We start from the raw sequence: 18,226 nt of genomic DNA, 5'->3' as shown, positions 1-18,226 counted from the left end.
ACCAAAAAAAAAAAAAAAAAAAAAAACTGAATTAATTAGTGTGTGTGTGTGTATATATATATATATATGTATAAAATCACTTGTGTTTGAAGTGAAATAAAAGTTTATTTTTGTTTGCCATAAATAAATAAATAAGTCAATTTTTGTTATAGGTTTTCACTTCCAAATTATTGATGATATTTAGTGATTACCATTTGTCCATCATGAAAAAAAAGAGTAAGTGTAGGGAGCTAGGATATTGCAGACGTAAATACTTTTTTTTCTGTTGATATATATAGCTAAAGAGAGTTTTTTTTTTTTTTTTTTTTTGAGAAACCTAATGAAAGAGCTAGCTTAGACTATTGTGGGCGTAAATAATGTGTTTTTATTTACCTTGATATATATGCTATTTGAGTAGCTTTTACATAATCTATGGAGTTTAGAGTTTAGATTCTCTACCCATTTATTTTAATTTCATTGAGCTAAATTATTATATTTTAAATGCTAATTTAATTTATATATCTTTATATTGGCATTTGTGAACGACAACAAATGGAATTGTTACTTAATGATAATATATGCTACATGATGTTTTGGAGTTTTCTTGTTGAGGCAATTCCAAAACTTTTTTACATGGTGAATGAACTGATGAAATTTATTAAGTATGAACAGATTTGAATTGTTTTGTGTATAAATACTTGAACAAGTTTTATTTGTTTATGTATGAACAAGTTTATGACATAAACAAGCTTATAAAATATGTGGAACTTATTTCATTCACCATGTATGAACATGATTTTTTTATGTATGATGTATTGTTATTGTATGGATAATTGGACTTTTTCTTTTATGAATACTTGATAGATGGACAATTGGACATTTAACAAGTTGCTAGCTAAATAATTAGAGTTTAAGCTTGTCCATGTAATTGGACAGCTTGCTAAATAAATAGAGGTTTTTATTTGCTTGAAGTTTTGATTAGGTTGATGTATGGATATTGAACTTGAAAGCCCAAGTTTTTTTTTTTTTTTAAATATATATTTTTTAATTTTCAAACCAATTGAATCAACCTCATAAAACCGCACTAATGTAGGTCTAAAAATTGACAGTTGGTGGTGTGTATCGGTTCCGATTATGGAAAAATTGGTACTTATCAATTCAGTTATCCAAAAAAAAAAAAAAATCAATTTAACTGAACCACGCACGTCCCTTGTTATAGACTTTAGTATTATAATAAATAGATACCCTTAACTTTATGTTTCATTAATTTATTACATAAAATTTGATATTGTAACAGTAAGACCTCCTTAACATTTTAATTTTTTTTTTCTCCAATTTATTACATAAAAAACGTACTAAACTTATATTGCTCCGCTGCACCCCACCATGAATCTATGCGTCAAGACACACCTGCACACCTATATGCTACTATTCTAATAGCCTAAATAAATCCTATATCCTGCTATTTTTTTATTGTCATATTTTATTGTTTCTAAATTCTATTATTATTATCATTTGCTAAATCTCTTTCATCTAATATTATATATGCATCCATTCTCATGTACCTATATATCATTTAGTTTTATTTTATTGAATTTATAAAATTTGATATTGTAGCAGTAAGACCTCCTTAACATTTTAATTTTTTTTTTCTCCAATTTATTACATAAAAAACGTACTAAACTTATATTGCTCCGCTGCACCCCACCATGAATCTATGCGTCAAGACACACCTGCACACCTATATGCTACTATTCTAATAGCCTAAATAAATCCTATATCCTGCTATTTTTTTATTGTCATATTTTATTGTTTCTAAATTCTATTATTATTATCATTTGCTAAATCTCTTTCATCTAATATTATATATGCATCCATTCTCATGTACCTATATATCATTTAGTTTTATTTTATTGAATTTATTTATTTTTATTTATACAATATATTTGTATTTGTGCTGTAATGTGTTAGATTGTTAAGAAATTTCTATACGGTTATTGAAATAATTTTCTTTGTTAAGTAGATTATTTCTATATGATTGTAATTTTTTTTTTTTTAAGAAAACGATAATAGACTTTATTCAATTAAATCACTTTGTACAGTAGGGAAGAGGAAAGATGAGCATTCTTCATTTCTTCTAACTAAACAATGGCTTCCTCATTCTCTTTTGCAGCACTAACTAATGCTAATGCAGCACGATTACATCACAAAGGTATACTATGAAAAGAAATAAAAGAAAAACTATCTCTAATTAAACCAATGTCTTCAATAATCCAAGCAGCTTCTAAACAGCAAATTCTATCTGAATTCAAGAAAAACTATATGATTGTAATTTGTTGGATTATTTTAGTTATCTCAATATATATATATGACAAATGTTTCCCCTTTTTTTTTTGGCAAATTTTCAAAATATAAACGTATTATACACGTAAGATACATATATTGTTATTTTCCCATTTACGTATTTTTCTGCCGAATTTTTAAAACATACTTATTAAAAAGATGTTGAATTATATCCATCTGTAAACTTATCATATTATACTCATAACGTATTTTACTAACTATGCTACCAAACGTCTGAGCCATTAACCTAATTTGCCTTTGGTATATGTTATGGGTAATGTTTATGGGAAAGTATTAATTTGGTACTTTAAAAAAAAAGTTGAAATAATATTAATTTATATATATATATATATGGACAAAGTTTAGCTACAAAATTAATTGCAGCTCAGAGCTACATCATTACTCAATATCTTTTTATTGGAGATGAATTTTGACAAATCCACCATTGGATTACATCATTTTCTTATGTCCTTCACACTTGCAAAATTTCTAAAAACTTAAAGATCAATAGCTATGTTATAAATAAATTGTTTAAATTGCAAGTTTTCGCAGTTTAAAATTATACATAAAATATAAGCTTATAAATCATATAGTAAATAATATCCGATTGACACAAAATTTAAAATATGTATTGAGAGTATAAAGAACATGCAATTCAACAATTAGATTTTCAAAATATGTAGTAATGTTTATTTTATTGAGTAAGATTGTAGCCTAATTTTGTCATATATATATATATATATATAATTTTAGTAACTAATATTAATTTGTTAATAGAATATTTTATGAGTATTACAAAAGTAATAAATTTATTATATAATATGTGCAAAATAGTAATTTAAACAAATTATAATATATTCTTGTAAGGACCCGATTTGCAGCCCAAGCCCAAAATGTAAGGGATGTTGACTTAGTGAGTCAAGTACAATAAATTTGTAGAGAGTTGGTCAAAGAACTAAACCCTAATGAACTTGACAATGGCTAGTATGGATTCGGAATATGATCAAGCAAGAACATGGTGATGAAGAACAGAAACAGTAGGCTGCACAACTCGGCTTTGATGGGCTGAAAGTGGTAGCGAAGGCCTGAAAGATAAACAAAATATCAAAGGAGATCGGGGTGGACCGGCCTAAGACCCTCCGATGACTAAGTTAGTATCTTCTCTCGAATGGAGTTCTAACTGTATTGGGAGTAAAAATCTCAGAATTTCATACCTTTGTTTAGTTCAGACCGATCCTTATATAGGGAACTTTGGGGCGGTTTATTGGTTCAATAACTTCCCCCAAATTTGTGGAATCCAGACATAACTTCCTCAACGGCTAGAGAAATCATAACCGCCGCTGGAAGATACATACTCAGGAGGAATTGGCGGCGATGAACACGGGTTGATTAACCGCTCTAGAATTTGCTAAGTGTTGCCTGGTCGTCCATGTGCAATGCTTATGGACAACTCTTTGTTATGCCGTCGTGTGGTCGTTCATGTGCAATGCACATGGACGACTCTTTCGACTTGATTACGAGTTTTATTCAATTGGTAAATACTCAGGGACGACATCTTTGGACAAATCCGAGATGGCCTGGTCGTTTGGCTAATTGGTCATTATGGACGACTCCTCTGAACAAACCATAGATGTAATTTTTTGTTATCCCATCACATGGTACATAGAATTGAATGAACTCACTGTCCGAGGAGGTAAATATCCATACAAATCCATTAAATTGATTACAAATATCATTTTGATTACTACAGTATTCTCTCTTCTTCTTTTTTTTTATCCCCTTCTCATGGAGGGTCTTTTACATTATATAGATCATCTTGGACCATCTTGATCCTACACTTGTTGATCATTTGAGTCATTACTTGAGTATCTGTCCCATCAAACACCCTCTTTGGTTTTATGTAATTTGTGGTAGCTAAGGCAATACTGTTCAGGGGTTTTTTTCACATAAATGCGGCCAGAAAAGTAGCTGCAGTACATTTAATACAATGGTAGCAGCTTTCCCTTAGATACTTTTGGGCTCCCTTCCTTCTCATGTGTTTATGAGGCACGTCCCTATCACTGGAGCTTCTTGGAAGGTCACTTTGATCTATAGGATTTACATCTGATTTATGTTTAGCTTATTTGAGGAGATATTCCTCCTCGGATCAACTTCTCATTTGCATCTCGCTTATTAAGTCCTGAGTTTGAACCATTCATTTCTATTTGTTCGTCCTCAGACTACTCATGCCCTCGACCAAGGCCTAAGGCCCAATATATGATTTGGGCCCTTAACCCAACAATTCCCTATCAATATTCTTTTCACTTTTTCATCTTTTATACCATCTTTTCACTTTTTCATCTTTTATACCAAACACATATGATGGAAAACTATCTTTTCAATCATCCCAACATTTTCCATCTTTTCATTTTTTTTCATCCTTCCAACTAAGCAAAGTTTAAAATTTATTTTAAGCTATCGGAATTTGGAAGAATATTGGAACTCTAGTGGCGAAAGGGAGGAGCTAAAAATTCTCAAATAGCCTTTTACGTAGTACTAGTCACTTTGATTTCATTATATAAAAATAATTCTATGTCCGTATGCTTCTTCTATAGTAAATCACATAGTAAAATCGAATAAGAATCTCATAATGCTAAAGTTTGTGTTACTGCTCATTCATCAGTAAGTGTTGCCATTCTAGAATTATGTCATTGGCTGAAATGATACAAGCAGGCCCATGATGCAACATAAAAATACCCAACCTCATTTGAATTGCGGAATTTCCAAGTAAAATTATCTAACCTAATTCATGAATAAGTAAAGAGAAGGATGCAAAGGTTTTAGCCTTTAGGAACTTCTTGTTCATCTCTTGTTTGGCTTGTTCTTAACAGGACGGCAGAGGTGGTCCTTTGGTGCATGACATCCATAGACTACACTCCAAGAGGCATGGTATCTCAAAAAAAAAAAAAATATATATATATATATATGACAAATGTTTCCCCTTTTTTTTTGGCAAATTTTCAAAATATAAACGTATTATACACGTAAGATACATATACTGTTATTTTCCCATTTACGTATTTTTCTGCCGAATTTTTAAAACGTACTTATTAAAAAGATGTTGAATTATATCCATCTGTAAACTTATCATATTATACTCATAACGTATTTTACTAACAATGCTACTGAACGTCTGAGCCATTAACCTAATTTGCCTTTGGTATATGTTATGGGTAATGTTTATGGGAAAGTATTAATTTGGTACTTTAAAAAAAAAGTTGAAATAATATTAATTTATATATATATATATATGGACAAAGTTTAGCTACAAAATTAATTGCAGCTCAGAGCTACATCATTACTCAATATCTTTTTATTGGATATGAATTTTGACAAATTTACCATTGGATTACATCATTTTCCTATGTCCTTCAGACTTGCAAAATTTCTAAAAAATTAAAGATCAATAGCTATGTTATAAATAAATGTTTAAATTGCAAGTTTTCGCAGTTTAAAATTATGCATAAAATATAAGCTTATAAATCATATAGTAAATAATATCCGATTGACACAAAATTTAAAATATGTATTGAGAGTATAAAGAACATGCAATTCAACAATTAGATTTTCAAAATATGTAGTAATGTTTATTTTATTGAGTAAGATTGTAGCCTAATTTTGTCATATATATATATATATATATAATTTTAGTAACTAATATTAATTTGTTAATAGAATATTTTATGAGTATTACAAAAGTAATAAATTTATTATATAATATGTGCAAAATAGTAATTTAAACAAATTATAATATATTCTTGTAAGGACCCGATTTGCAGCCCAAGCCCAAAATGTAAGAGATGTTGACTTAGTGAGTCAAATACAATAAATTTGTAGAGAGTTGGTCAAAGAACTAAACCCTAATGAACTTGACAATGGCTAGTATGGATTCGGAATATGATCAAGCAAGAACATGGTGATGAAGAACAGAAACAGTAGGCTGCACAACTCGGCTTTGATGGGCTGAAAGTGGTAGCGAAGGCCTGAAAGATAAACAAAATATCAAAGGAGACCGGGGTGGACCGGCCTAAGACCCTCCGATGACTAAGTTAGTATCTTCTCTCGAATGGAGTTCTAACTGTATTGGGAGTAAAAATCTCAAAATTTCATACCTTTGTTTAATTCAGACCGATCCTTATATAGGGAACTTTGGGGCGGTTTATTGGTTCAATAACTTTCCCCAAATTTGTGGAATCCAGACATAACTTCCTCAACGGCTAGAGAAATCATAACCGCCGCTGGAAGTTACATACTCGGAAGGAATTGGCGGCGATGAACACAGGTTGATTAACCGCTCTAGAATTTGCTAAGTGTTGCCTGGTCGTCCATGTGCAATGCCTATGGATAACTCTTTGTTATGCCGTCGTGTGGTCGTTCATGTGCAATGCACATGGACGACTCTTTCGACTTGATTACGAGTTTTATTCAATTGGTAAATATTCAAGGACGACATCTCTGGACGAATCCGAGATGGCCTGGTCGTTTGGCTAATTGGTCATTATGGACGACTCCTCTGAACGAACCATAAATGTAATTTTTTGTTATCCCATCACATGGTACATAGAATTGAATGAACTCACTGTACGAGGAGGTAAATATCCATACAAATCCATTAAATTGATTACAAATATCATTTTGATTGCTACAGTATTCTTTTTTCTTTTTTTTTTAATCCCCCTCTCATGGAGGGTCTTTTACATTATATAGATCATCTTGGACCATCTTGATCCTACACTTGTTGATCATTTGAGTCATTACTTGAGTATCTGTCCCATCAAACACCCTCTTTGGTTTTATGTGATTTGTGGTAGCCAAGGCAATACTGTTCAGGGGTTTTCTCCACATAAATGCGGCCAAAAAAGTAGTTGCAGTGCATTTAATACGATGGTAGCAGCTTTCCCTTAGATACTTTTGGGCTCCCTTCCTTCTCATGTGTTTGTGAGGCACGTTCCTATCACTGGAACTTCTTGGAATGTCACTTTGATCTATAGGATCTACATCTGATTTGTGTTTAGCTTATTTGAGGAGATATTCCTCCTCGGATCAACTTCTCATTTGCATCTCGCTTATTAAGTTCTGAGTTTGAACCATTCATTTCTATTTGTTCGTCCTCAGACTACTCATGCCCTCGACCAAGGCCTAAGGCCCAATATATGATTTGGGCCCTTAACCCAACAATTCCCTATCAATATTCTTTTCACTTTTTCATCTTTTGTACCAAACACATATGATGGAAAACTATCTTTTCAATCATCCCAACATTTTCCATCTTTTCATTTTTTTCATCCTTCCAACTAAGCAAAGTTTAAAATTTATTTTAAGCTATCGGAATTTGGAAGAATATTGGAACTCTAGTGGCGAAAGGGAGGAGCTAAAAATTCTCAAATAGCCTTTTACGTAGTACTAGTCACTTTGATTTCATTATATAAAAATAATTCTATGTCCGTATGCTTCTTCAATAGTAAATCACATAGTAAAATCGAATAAGAATCTCATAATGCTAAAGTTTGTGTTACTGCTCATTCATCAGTAAGTGTTGCCATTCTAGAATTATGTCATTGGCTGAAATGATACAAGCAGGCCCATGATGCAACATAAAAATACCCAACCTCATTTGAATTGTGGAATTTCCAAGTAAAATTATCTAACCTAATTCATGAATAAGTAAAGAGAAGGATGCAAAGGTTTTAGCCTTTAGGAACTTCTTGTTCATCTCTTGTTTGGCTTGTTCTTAACAGGACGGCAGAGGTGGTCCTTTGGTGCATGACATCCATAGACTACACTCCAAGAGGCATGGATCAATGACAAAAGTGACCATCCTAATAGGAAAAGTCCAAGTTGATCACAAAGGGGTACCAAGCAAGTGCAGAAACTTAGATTACTAAGCATCAGAATTAGATGGTGACCGGACAGTCTTGACCAACCAATGACCGCAATAAAATCAAGAAAAAAGAGGAACAAAATTAAGACATTGAATGTTGTTGCAAATGCTTCATTGCCGACCAAGAAGTTCTAAATTCTAAAGATCAGAATCGGTACACGTTTCATGTGTTGAAGAGCCCCTGCTCACGATGTTATGTCACACACACAAGCTACTATGCCATGAAGAACGAAATTAAAGGGAAGGAAACTATCAGCCAGTTATTAGTCTCCCAAAACAAAATCCCAACATTTAATAAGCAGTCTGTATTAGCTGAACTTTAGACCCAAGAGAAATTCTCCTTTATTTGGTCATACAGATTTTTTTTTTTTTTTTTTTTACTTTAAATTTATCTTCTCCCCACTACTTTGTGGGTTGGCCGAGGCACTCAAGTGAAAATCAAGGAAGGTATCAAGTAGAACAGACAAAGTAGCTAATATCTGATATAAGAATTATAGATGTCCTATTATCATCATTAGCGACAATGATATCTCCCAGTGCTAGATTTCCATTATAGATAAGCTCAACTACCACCATGCTTCAAATCTTTAGGTTTCCAGGGAGCAGTCTCCAATTATATGTCTAGTAAATGCCTACTTGGTGCATCCACTTCGTTTATCCATTCAATCTGATTCATAAGTACATGGCCAATGAAGGCATGCCCCACCAACCACACTTCCAATTGCCAAAACACTCAGCTACAGGGAAGTTTATGCTTATAGTGGAATTCCCCTAACAAATATAGACACCACAAATTCTTCTTTACGTAATGTTAAAAGGACGCAACAAATTCTTGCTAACTGTGCACTTCTGGCTGCTCCAATCAAATCACAGAAAATGATAGAAGCAGCAAAACCATTTTTCCTTTGCTTTAACTTAAAAATCACAGATGCAACATCACTAGGGTGATGTGGCCGACATGCTTGACTGATAAGAATCTGTTTGCACATACTTGTTGGGTTTGCATATTGGACTTGCTAGTTGGTGAAATAAGCTATCGTGTGGAAGAAGAAAATTTTAGTCCAACCCTCCATCACATACAGAGACAGGCACAGCCATTATTCTGAACTCGAAAAATTCCCATTGTTTCAAGTATATTATAGCCAATCCTGCTTGACTGATAAGAATCTGTTTGCACATACTTATTGGGTTTACATATTGAACTTGCCAGTTGGTGAAATAAGCTATCCTGTGAAAGAAGATAACTTAGTCCAACCCTCCATCACATACAGAGACAGGCACAGCCATTATTCTGAACTCGAAAAAATTCCATTGTTTCAAGTATATTCTAGCCAATCCTCAGAATATTTGAAAGCTAGTTCTTCACAGTAGGATGCGTTATCTTTATGACACTGATCAGGAAATGACACGTTTTGACTCTCTAGATGCTTCCTTCTTTAGCATTTTTCTTTCCACGAATGGAATATACTTTTTCACATGTAAGTTAAAAAATTGAGAATCTGCGTTCTCACTTTACCACATCCACAGGTAATATCATCTCTGTTGTCCTAGATTCTTCTTAGAAGATCTAAGCTTAAAAAAAGAACAACTAGAATCAGAGCAAGTCTCGAAGATGGTGCATTTAGGACAAGCATAAATCCATAATCTTTAACCAGAAGCAACATTAACCCAAGAACCGCATGGAATTTACTGTTATCCGTCATTGCCACTAACCATTTATCATCTCGATCAAAATCCACGTCTTTATATCTGAGATGTCTCCAATTATATAGCAAATTATGAGTTTTGCATGGTGCAATTTGCAGATTTCACCCTCATTGCGAGAGATTCAGATGGTAACATTCAAGATAAATCCAACAAATTGCTTTTATTTTCATAACAAATGCAATAACAAATTCATTGGAAAAAAGAAAAAGGTACATGATACTTCTACACATTGGAGGATCATATAGGGCACCAAAAACAAGTACAGTTCAAACCCTTCTTCACTGAGAATCAATCGGAATGTCGTTGCATGTTTAGTGTATACATAAAAAATTCAACCATGTGAAAAACGCCCTATAAGTGCTTATTGGTTTTTCCAGAGCAAATTGTATTATTTTTGTGAACATTCTCTAATCTGTTTTTCTAAATCATAGGGAAATACATATATCAAACTTAAGCTAACTGCTCACCACCATTCATCATCCTTTCAAAACACATAAGATATGGTATTACTATAAATTTTTTTGTCTGTAAATTTCAATGAAAGAATTTGTAAATGTTTCCAAAAAAAAATGGGAACATATATAAGAAGGGAAGACAACAACATGACGTGGATGTTACCACTACAAGACAGGCACTGAAATGGACATTGGCACTGATACATCACCAGCAAAACTCGAATCCCTGTTTGCAGCTGCTGAGTTGCCTGCAAATGCATATCCTACACCCAATCCACCAAGATGTATGGCTGCATTCTCACATCTCTGAAACACTCTAGCAAGTGAAGCTGCCTTTCTTCTTGCCCGCTTTGTACCTGTAAATAGCAGAGTCTGAAGCAACCCAGCCAACATTGGGGACTTAACCACCCTCTCAGTGGCAGCTGTTCCACCACTACGGCATAACTCAAGTAATGCTGCCACTGCATTTTCTTTTCCCCTTGGCGTTCCACAACGCATCATTGCTATCAACCCCGCCACTGCCATTTCCTCTTTCCCAACTGCTTCTGCCCCAACTGGCTGCCGAACAATCAAGGCCAATGCACCGGCTGCTTCCTCAGCAACCCCTTCGTTTCCCAATGCCCCTACCAATGCCGTTACAGCCCCTGCCTCTATCATTCTCACACAATTATCTGTGTGTGTTGACAGATTAAATAAAGCCGTCACAGCATCCTTCTTTCCTCTTGGAGTCCCGTCTCTCAACAGCCCTGCCAGGGCTTCAACTGCCCCTCCCTCATCTGCTATTCTCTTCTTATAGTCGTGAACCGCAGAGAGGCTGAACAATGTTGCCGCAGCATTTTCCCTTGCCTCTGTCGTGTGCCCAAATCTCAAAACTTCAACAATAGATCCCAAACACCCTTCCTCATCCATAATTCGACTTTTATTCTTATCATATATCGACAAATTAAGCATTGCAGTCACAGAATTCTCCTGTGCAACAGGGTTCACAGACAAAAGTAGCTTCCGAAGATGGGGAATCGCCCCAGCTTCCGCAATAAAAGCCCTGTTCTCCTTCCCTGTCTTCGCCAACAAACGTATCTCACGAGCAGCAACAGTCATCCCGCCCTCCGACCCATTTGCTAGCTGTTGAATGAGAATTGCCGCAGTAGCTCTATTGGCTTCAAGTGCAGCCCGGGTAGGAGCAGCCGCAGCAAAGCCTTCAGTGGACGCATCCATGGTCTCCGGCGGATCAAGAGGAACTCCATGAGCAATACACCACTGCATGATCAAACTCCTCAAAGCCCGATTAGGAACAAGCCGATTATGTACAAGCATTTGCCCCGTTTTCGGGCAATTACAATGCCCTTCTTCCATCCACCTAGCTATAGAACTCCTCTCATACGTCTGTCCTGTTGAAATAATCACAGGGTCTCGCATCAAATCCAACGAAATCGGACAACAAAAGTCCTTGGGTACCGTTATAAACGTCTCAGCAATCTCCTGAGTAATCAAACCTTTCCTAGGCCTCCTTAAACACCCAAACCCCAATCCCACCTCATCTTCCTCAAACCCAAACAACAAAAACCTACAATACCTGGTAAGGGCAACAAACCCATTAAGCACAGACACGGTAGGCTCCACATCTCCTTCGTGATTCACAATCTGTTCTTCCAAGAACTCAATCTCAACTCTACAACTCTTAGCATCTTTGATCCCCAAACTCCCCACAAAAAAAGACCTTAACTCCTCCGAATTCGGAACCTCCCCTTTCTCAAACACGTCGAGGAAATTGAAAAACCGAATCCTAAAGGACTCATCGTTCTTATCAATGAACAGCCTAGACCTCCTCGCCTGTCTCTGCAACAACTCAACCTGTTCCCTAACGTCGTCGCTCAATTCGACAACATCTTTCAATGGAAAAACATCCAAAAGGGTTGAAATTTCTTGACTCAGATCATGGAAATGGCCTGAAATCGAATGGTTTTGAAGCAAAAGCCACAACTTACTCGATTTGGCGCAGTAATGGAGGAGTATCTTCGAGCGGTAGAGAAGCAAGTAGAGCTCTTTGAAACAGAGCAAAGCCGTTGAAGGCAAAGTCGATGAAGCCGAAGCTGAGGTTGATTTTGACGTGGAGGTCGAGTCCTTGAGATAATCTAAGAGGACGAGAAACACCTCGATTTTTCTGATGAGAGAGCGCGAGTTCTTGCGCTGGAAATGGAAACACTTGCCGGAGAATTTCGATACGAGGTCGTTGGAGATCGCCGCTAGGGTTTGTACCAAAGCAACGTCCGTTAAATCAACCGGAGCTAAGAACGCTTCCAACGACGGCGATCTCCGCCTCCGTAACGACGAAAATATCGCCGCCGTTGCCATTTCTAAGAAGAAGAAGAAGAGAAATTGTATAATAAAAAAATTAAAAAATTAAAAGGATCCACAGGATTGTTTGTTGTACCAAATATTGCAAATTTGGTAATGGAAAACCGAAAAGACAGCAACAATATATGGAACAGTCTTTTGTTGTTGGTGTTGCTGTTATTGATGTTGTTGCTGTTTTTGTTATTGTGGTTGAAGCTGAATCTTCAAACTTCAAAGGCTTGGAAAAGGAAAAGGAATTCCGGGTCTTTTTAATTTTGGGGAATCCGCGTTTTTGAGAGGAAAAAGGGACTGAATTTCCAAGGCTTTAATTTTATTTATTTATTTTCTTTTTGAGGGGTTTTCGTTTGTGTGTAGGAATTTTATTTTCAATGCAAAATGGCAGCCTTGGATGAAAACGACTTTCATCAATGTTGGGTTTGACGGATAATTATCCAGATTCCTGTCCATTCATTTCTTCTACACTCTTTTTTTTTTTTTTTTGGGTGTCCAAAAAGGGTAGGCTTTGTGGGTTTAAATTACAAAAATGGGATTTTTTGTGTGATTTTGATAAGAGATATGGTGTGAGGTCAGCTTGTCAGAGTGTCAGTCAGACCATAAACTTTTTTTTCCTCTCTCTCTCTCTCTCTGCTTTGGTTTTGAGGATGGATCAGGAATTGAGTTTTTCCGTACTTTGACTTTAATAAGCCCATAGTTTTTTTCTACTATTTACAGCATGTACGTTACTCAACCAACAACTCTTTTTGTTTTATATCCTTCTTTGGATCCCGTAGCATCTTTGATTTTTGAATTTGTTCTAAAATTCGGTTTTTTTTTTTTACTTTTTCTTTTTTATAGGATCCAAGCACATTTATAGTATTCCTTAATAAATTATTTTTAGAAATATTTTTACACCGAAAATGTATAAAAAGTTATTAAAAAAATAAGTTATATTTTTTTTTGCATAAAAAGTTTTTTAAAAAAATATCTTAAGCCAATTTTCTTAAAAGATATGTAACTTTTTGTTTATTTTTATTACTATTTATATAATTTTAAAATAAAATAAATCAATGAAAATAAACTCATCTAAATACATTTCCTCTAATGCTTTTTGATTGAATTGATAATTGATAACAAGCTGAGCAAGGTAATGTATAGATATATCAAAATATATTCCCTCCACCATTAATGCTTTGATTGAATTGATAGGAAATTGAGAAGGGTAACGTATATATCAAATATTATTTAGAGCAATGATCGTCATGCCACGTATTGAGGATTTGGAAAAAAATTTAGGTAGTCTCAAAGTATAGTGAAATGATACTTCCTCCCATCACATTCATGGTGGACTTCACCATGAATTTAATGAGCGAACTCCACCATAAATATGAGAAGAGGAAGCATCATTTTCCGTACTCTGGGAGTATCTAAGAATTACTCGAGGATTTGAATTCACAATCTAAAAAATTATAAAATATTAAAGATGTTATAAATTTACAAGGCTTACTAATTGACGTGTCAATAATTGTAATTGATGTTACTTCAATGATATAGTATATAAATAAGAAATTGTTTTTTTTTATAATTGATTATACATCAATTTATAATGTTTATAGATTAAATTTTATAAATTTGATGTATAATCCAAATTAAATGAATAATTTAAGTCAACACAAAAATAATTTATAATATTTTTGGTTCTAAACTTACAATAATTTATCATCATCTTACCATAGATGTGATGAACTTGAACTTTTTATTTTTTTATCTTTTTTCTAGTGTTTATATATAAGGTTAAATTTTTGTGAACCATGATAATATAAAAAAGGTACAATAATATTTCAAAGTAGGGAGTAATTATTCAATACTACGGGCACAACGTTATCATTCATATGAGAAGAATGAGTGCAATTATCAAATATTAAATGAAAATAATAATTTTTCCAAAATATCCCTTTGCCCCTAGCTCATATATGGCTATCTATTTTTGTTCCTTCCTTTGAAAGTGATAAATTCTTGTGTCATACCCACAAAGAATGTGGTTTTAGATTTTTTTTTTTTTTTTTTTTTTCCTTTCTTTCTTTTTTCCTTTTAATGAGCATACTTTACGTATTAAAAGAACAATCTGAATAAATCCATAAACTTCTAGATTCCAACATAGGTGAGGTCTGTTTAATTTGTACCCTGTGAGTGTTATCAATGGGGCTCTCTGTTTATGTCTGATCTTAGGCTTAGAGGAACATGATTACTTTTCCCTTTTAACCCTATAATAAATTAAAAAAGTGGGCATAGGATTATTTTTGTTTTCAAGGGTTGACCAAAAACCAAAGGGAATGGAGGGACCCACTCTAACTTTTTATTAGTCGCGTGGTGATTATCGGGGACGTATTAGCTGGGTTTTGAGAGAGTAAATTGTCCTTTCTGCCAAAATTTTCCCACTTTGACTAAAACGTTAAAAACGGCCAAAACACAAGTTGACCGACCTCCAAATTAAAACCCACCACACCCTCTTTCTTTTCTTTTTTTGTTTTGTGGTGAAAACTGAAAAGTAGAAATGACCAAAACATGAGGAGATGACGCGGAGGAGTACTATTCTACGTAAAGCTAATACGAAATTCAGAAAATGAAGAAATGATTTTTGGTGAAAGTTTTCCGAGAACTGAGAAGAAAGTTCTGGAATTACCTAAAGTTTTTGTCATGAGCATTTTTTTTATTATAATTCTTGTTTAGATGTGGAGAATTTCAAGTGAAGTTTTGGAATTTAATTTTTATTGTTCTTTGTGTTCCTCATTGAGATTTATTTGTGTTTAATTTCTAAAAAATAAAAGAAATTAACATCTTTTTTTCTTTGAAATTTTGGTTATTTTGTCCTCTTGTTTAAATTATTATACCCAATGACTTAAATCAGGTTCGATCATTCACTTGAAAAGTGGTGTACGAATGCTTTCATGGGATTCCTCAATCGATAACAATTGAAAGAGTTTACTCACCCGAAGGGATTGACGGTTTGGCCCCAACTCAAGTTCAACCAACAAGATATGGGAGAGATAGTACTACTAAATCATGAGACTTTTGTCTTTTAATATATATATTTTCAACCAAAATGTGAAGATTTTTTTTTTTTTTTTTTTTCAAACTCTCTGAATACTTTTACATACCTAAACCCAATTAAAATTTTGGAATTTTATCTAATACTTATCATCCCATTTATATCAAGAAAATTTAAACCCATCTATTTATCTTACAATAAGTTGAGTTGAATTTATTAAATTTGAACATATAAAATATTATTTGACTAAATTTAATCATTAATAAATATTTTTACATGAAATTTAGTAATACTTATAGAATGATCCAAGCATAATTAACCAATATAGCTATTCAATTATGATAATTATTCATTATGTTCAAACCACTCAATTTTTTTTTTTTTTAAATCTAATACAACATAAAACATTCTAGATTATAATTTTAGTACCTATGGTGTAAATCCCATACCCTTGGGTGTAAACATGTGAACACAAACCCACCACAAACCTAATTTAAACATTCCAAACCCAAATGATGCCATCCCTAACTACAACCAAATAAAATCTAAGCAAATCTGGTCAGGACGTACTGACTTCAACTCTTCATATTTAACCTTACTTCTTTTCCAGTATTTTAGGGGAAAAATTCAAAAGATTAAATCTATAGCAGAATTTAACTATTGCATTTTTACAACATTTATAATTGACCCTCTTTGACTTAATGTCTTATTTTTCTTTTCTTTTTCTTTTTTTACCTCTTTTATCCTTAATTTTTATGATTAATAATTCTATCCTTAATTCTTACAATTAATAATTTTTTAATATAGAAACTTTTTCCACACCGTTTAAGTAATTATTAATTATTCTAATATTTTATAGTTTTTTTTAATACACGATAGAAATTCTATTTTACCTTAATCTAAATGTATATGTATGTGAAACTTCCTTCTGAAAACTTGAACCTCAACCCTTACTTCCCACACCCTACAATCACTTATACTTGTGGAGTGACTGTCACACCAAGGATGCGCAGTGGTAATATTTTATAGTTAAAAGTGCTTCGAAAGCTCCCTTAATAGTATTTAATAGAATTTTTTAAAAATATTACTCTAATTATTAATAATTTAATTACCTTTATCTTTGAAGCTTAGATCAATAAGATTTTTTTTTAAGTGCCAAATACTCTTTAAGCCTATTATACTTAACAAATTTTGTTCACAATATTAAAATATCAGGCTAGTTTTCCTTCTTCTTCTTTATTTTATTTTTTAAAATTATAACAATATCATAACTATTTTTCTTTTCCTCACATTTTCTTTCTGTGTTTCTATTTTGTGCTACACTTCAAAGTTAGCTATAGATTTTTTTTTTTTTCATTTTCTTTATTTTAAAAAAATTGCATTAAATAAATTATTATTTAAATTCTTCCAATTAAAGATAGCTTTATTTTATATATATAATAATGATAGCCTTATTGTATGTTGGAAGTCATGTATTTTGTATAAGTTGTTAAGGAATTTAATAAATTAATATTTTTGATAGTTAATTAACCGTGAGCCTTTATAAGTGGTAGAGAAATTCATATATATATATATATATATATATATATGTTGTTAAGGAATTTAATAAATTAATATTTTTGATAGTTAATTAACCGTGAGCCTTTATAAGTGGTAGAGAAATTCATATATATATATATATATATATATATATGTACGTATATATATAGTCATTTTAGCCAAGAGCTTTGTATTTCAGTAATATTGTTTTTTTTCTTTTTATAAGGAGAAACTTGGTTTGAATCCCACCCCCAATCCATTGTCATAGCTATCAAATTCAAAAAAATTTTAAAAAAAATAATTTTAAGTGTCTGTTTGGCTAACTTATTTTACTATTTAGCTTATTTTTGCTACAATTTATGGGTCTCATTACACTTTTTGGTACTGTTCATGGATCCTACTGTACTATTTCAACTAACATTTACCTTTATCTACAGTACTTTCAACAAAAAATTTTCAATTTCAGCAAAATAAGCAAATCTCAAACAGACCCTAAGTAATTGATTAATTTTCATTGTCACGTGTTTTGTGTTTTTCGATAATTTAGATGCAATGCATATTACTTATGTAATTCAAACCAAAAGCAATTTAATAACAGTGGTTCACATTTACATGCATAATTTTAATACCATCTCTTGATTCTCTTTGTCGTCAATATTTTCTTTTAGCCATTGATAAGAACACTTCAGTAACCATAAAGGAAACTTGTATAAATGAACTTCGAGTTCAAATCCAATTTCTTTACTAGAAATCACCAATCTTATATAATAATATATTAAAGTGAAAGCTCAGGAAATTATATTAAATTCTAATTATATTTCAATTTTGAATAAAATGTTACTCTAATTTTTCTCTTCTTTTTTTTTTTTTTTAATAAAATATTACAAAAGGTTAGAATAATCG

General features: G+C 32.7%; 1 protein-coding gene across 1 annotated transcript; it reads right to left on the bottom strand.

Annotated features, from left to right (window-relative positions):
* Positions 1-10,289: 10,289 nt before the first annotated feature.
* Positions 10,290-13,153, bottom strand: LOC111987453 (U-box domain-containing protein 17). Its single transcript, XM_024019170.2, has one exon. The coding sequence runs from the start codon at positions 12,754-12,756 to the stop codon at positions 10,570-10,572; it is 2,187 nt and encodes a 728-aa protein (XP_023874938.1). The 5' UTR covers positions 12,757-13,153; the 3' UTR covers positions 10,290-10,569.
* Positions 13,154-18,226: the final 5,073 nt, after the last annotated feature.

Source organism: Quercus suber, unplaced genomic scaffold (assembly GCF_002906115.3).
Source record: "Quercus suber isolate HL8 unplaced genomic scaffold, Cork oak 2.0 scaffold_22, whole genome shotgun sequence".
In the NCBI taxonomy this organism is placed as follows: domain Eukaryota; kingdom Viridiplantae; phylum Streptophyta; class Magnoliopsida; order Fagales; family Fagaceae; genus Quercus; species Quercus suber.
The sequence above is the reverse complement of the archived record's forward strand: the minus strand, read 5'-3'. Positions and strand labels throughout refer to the sequence as shown.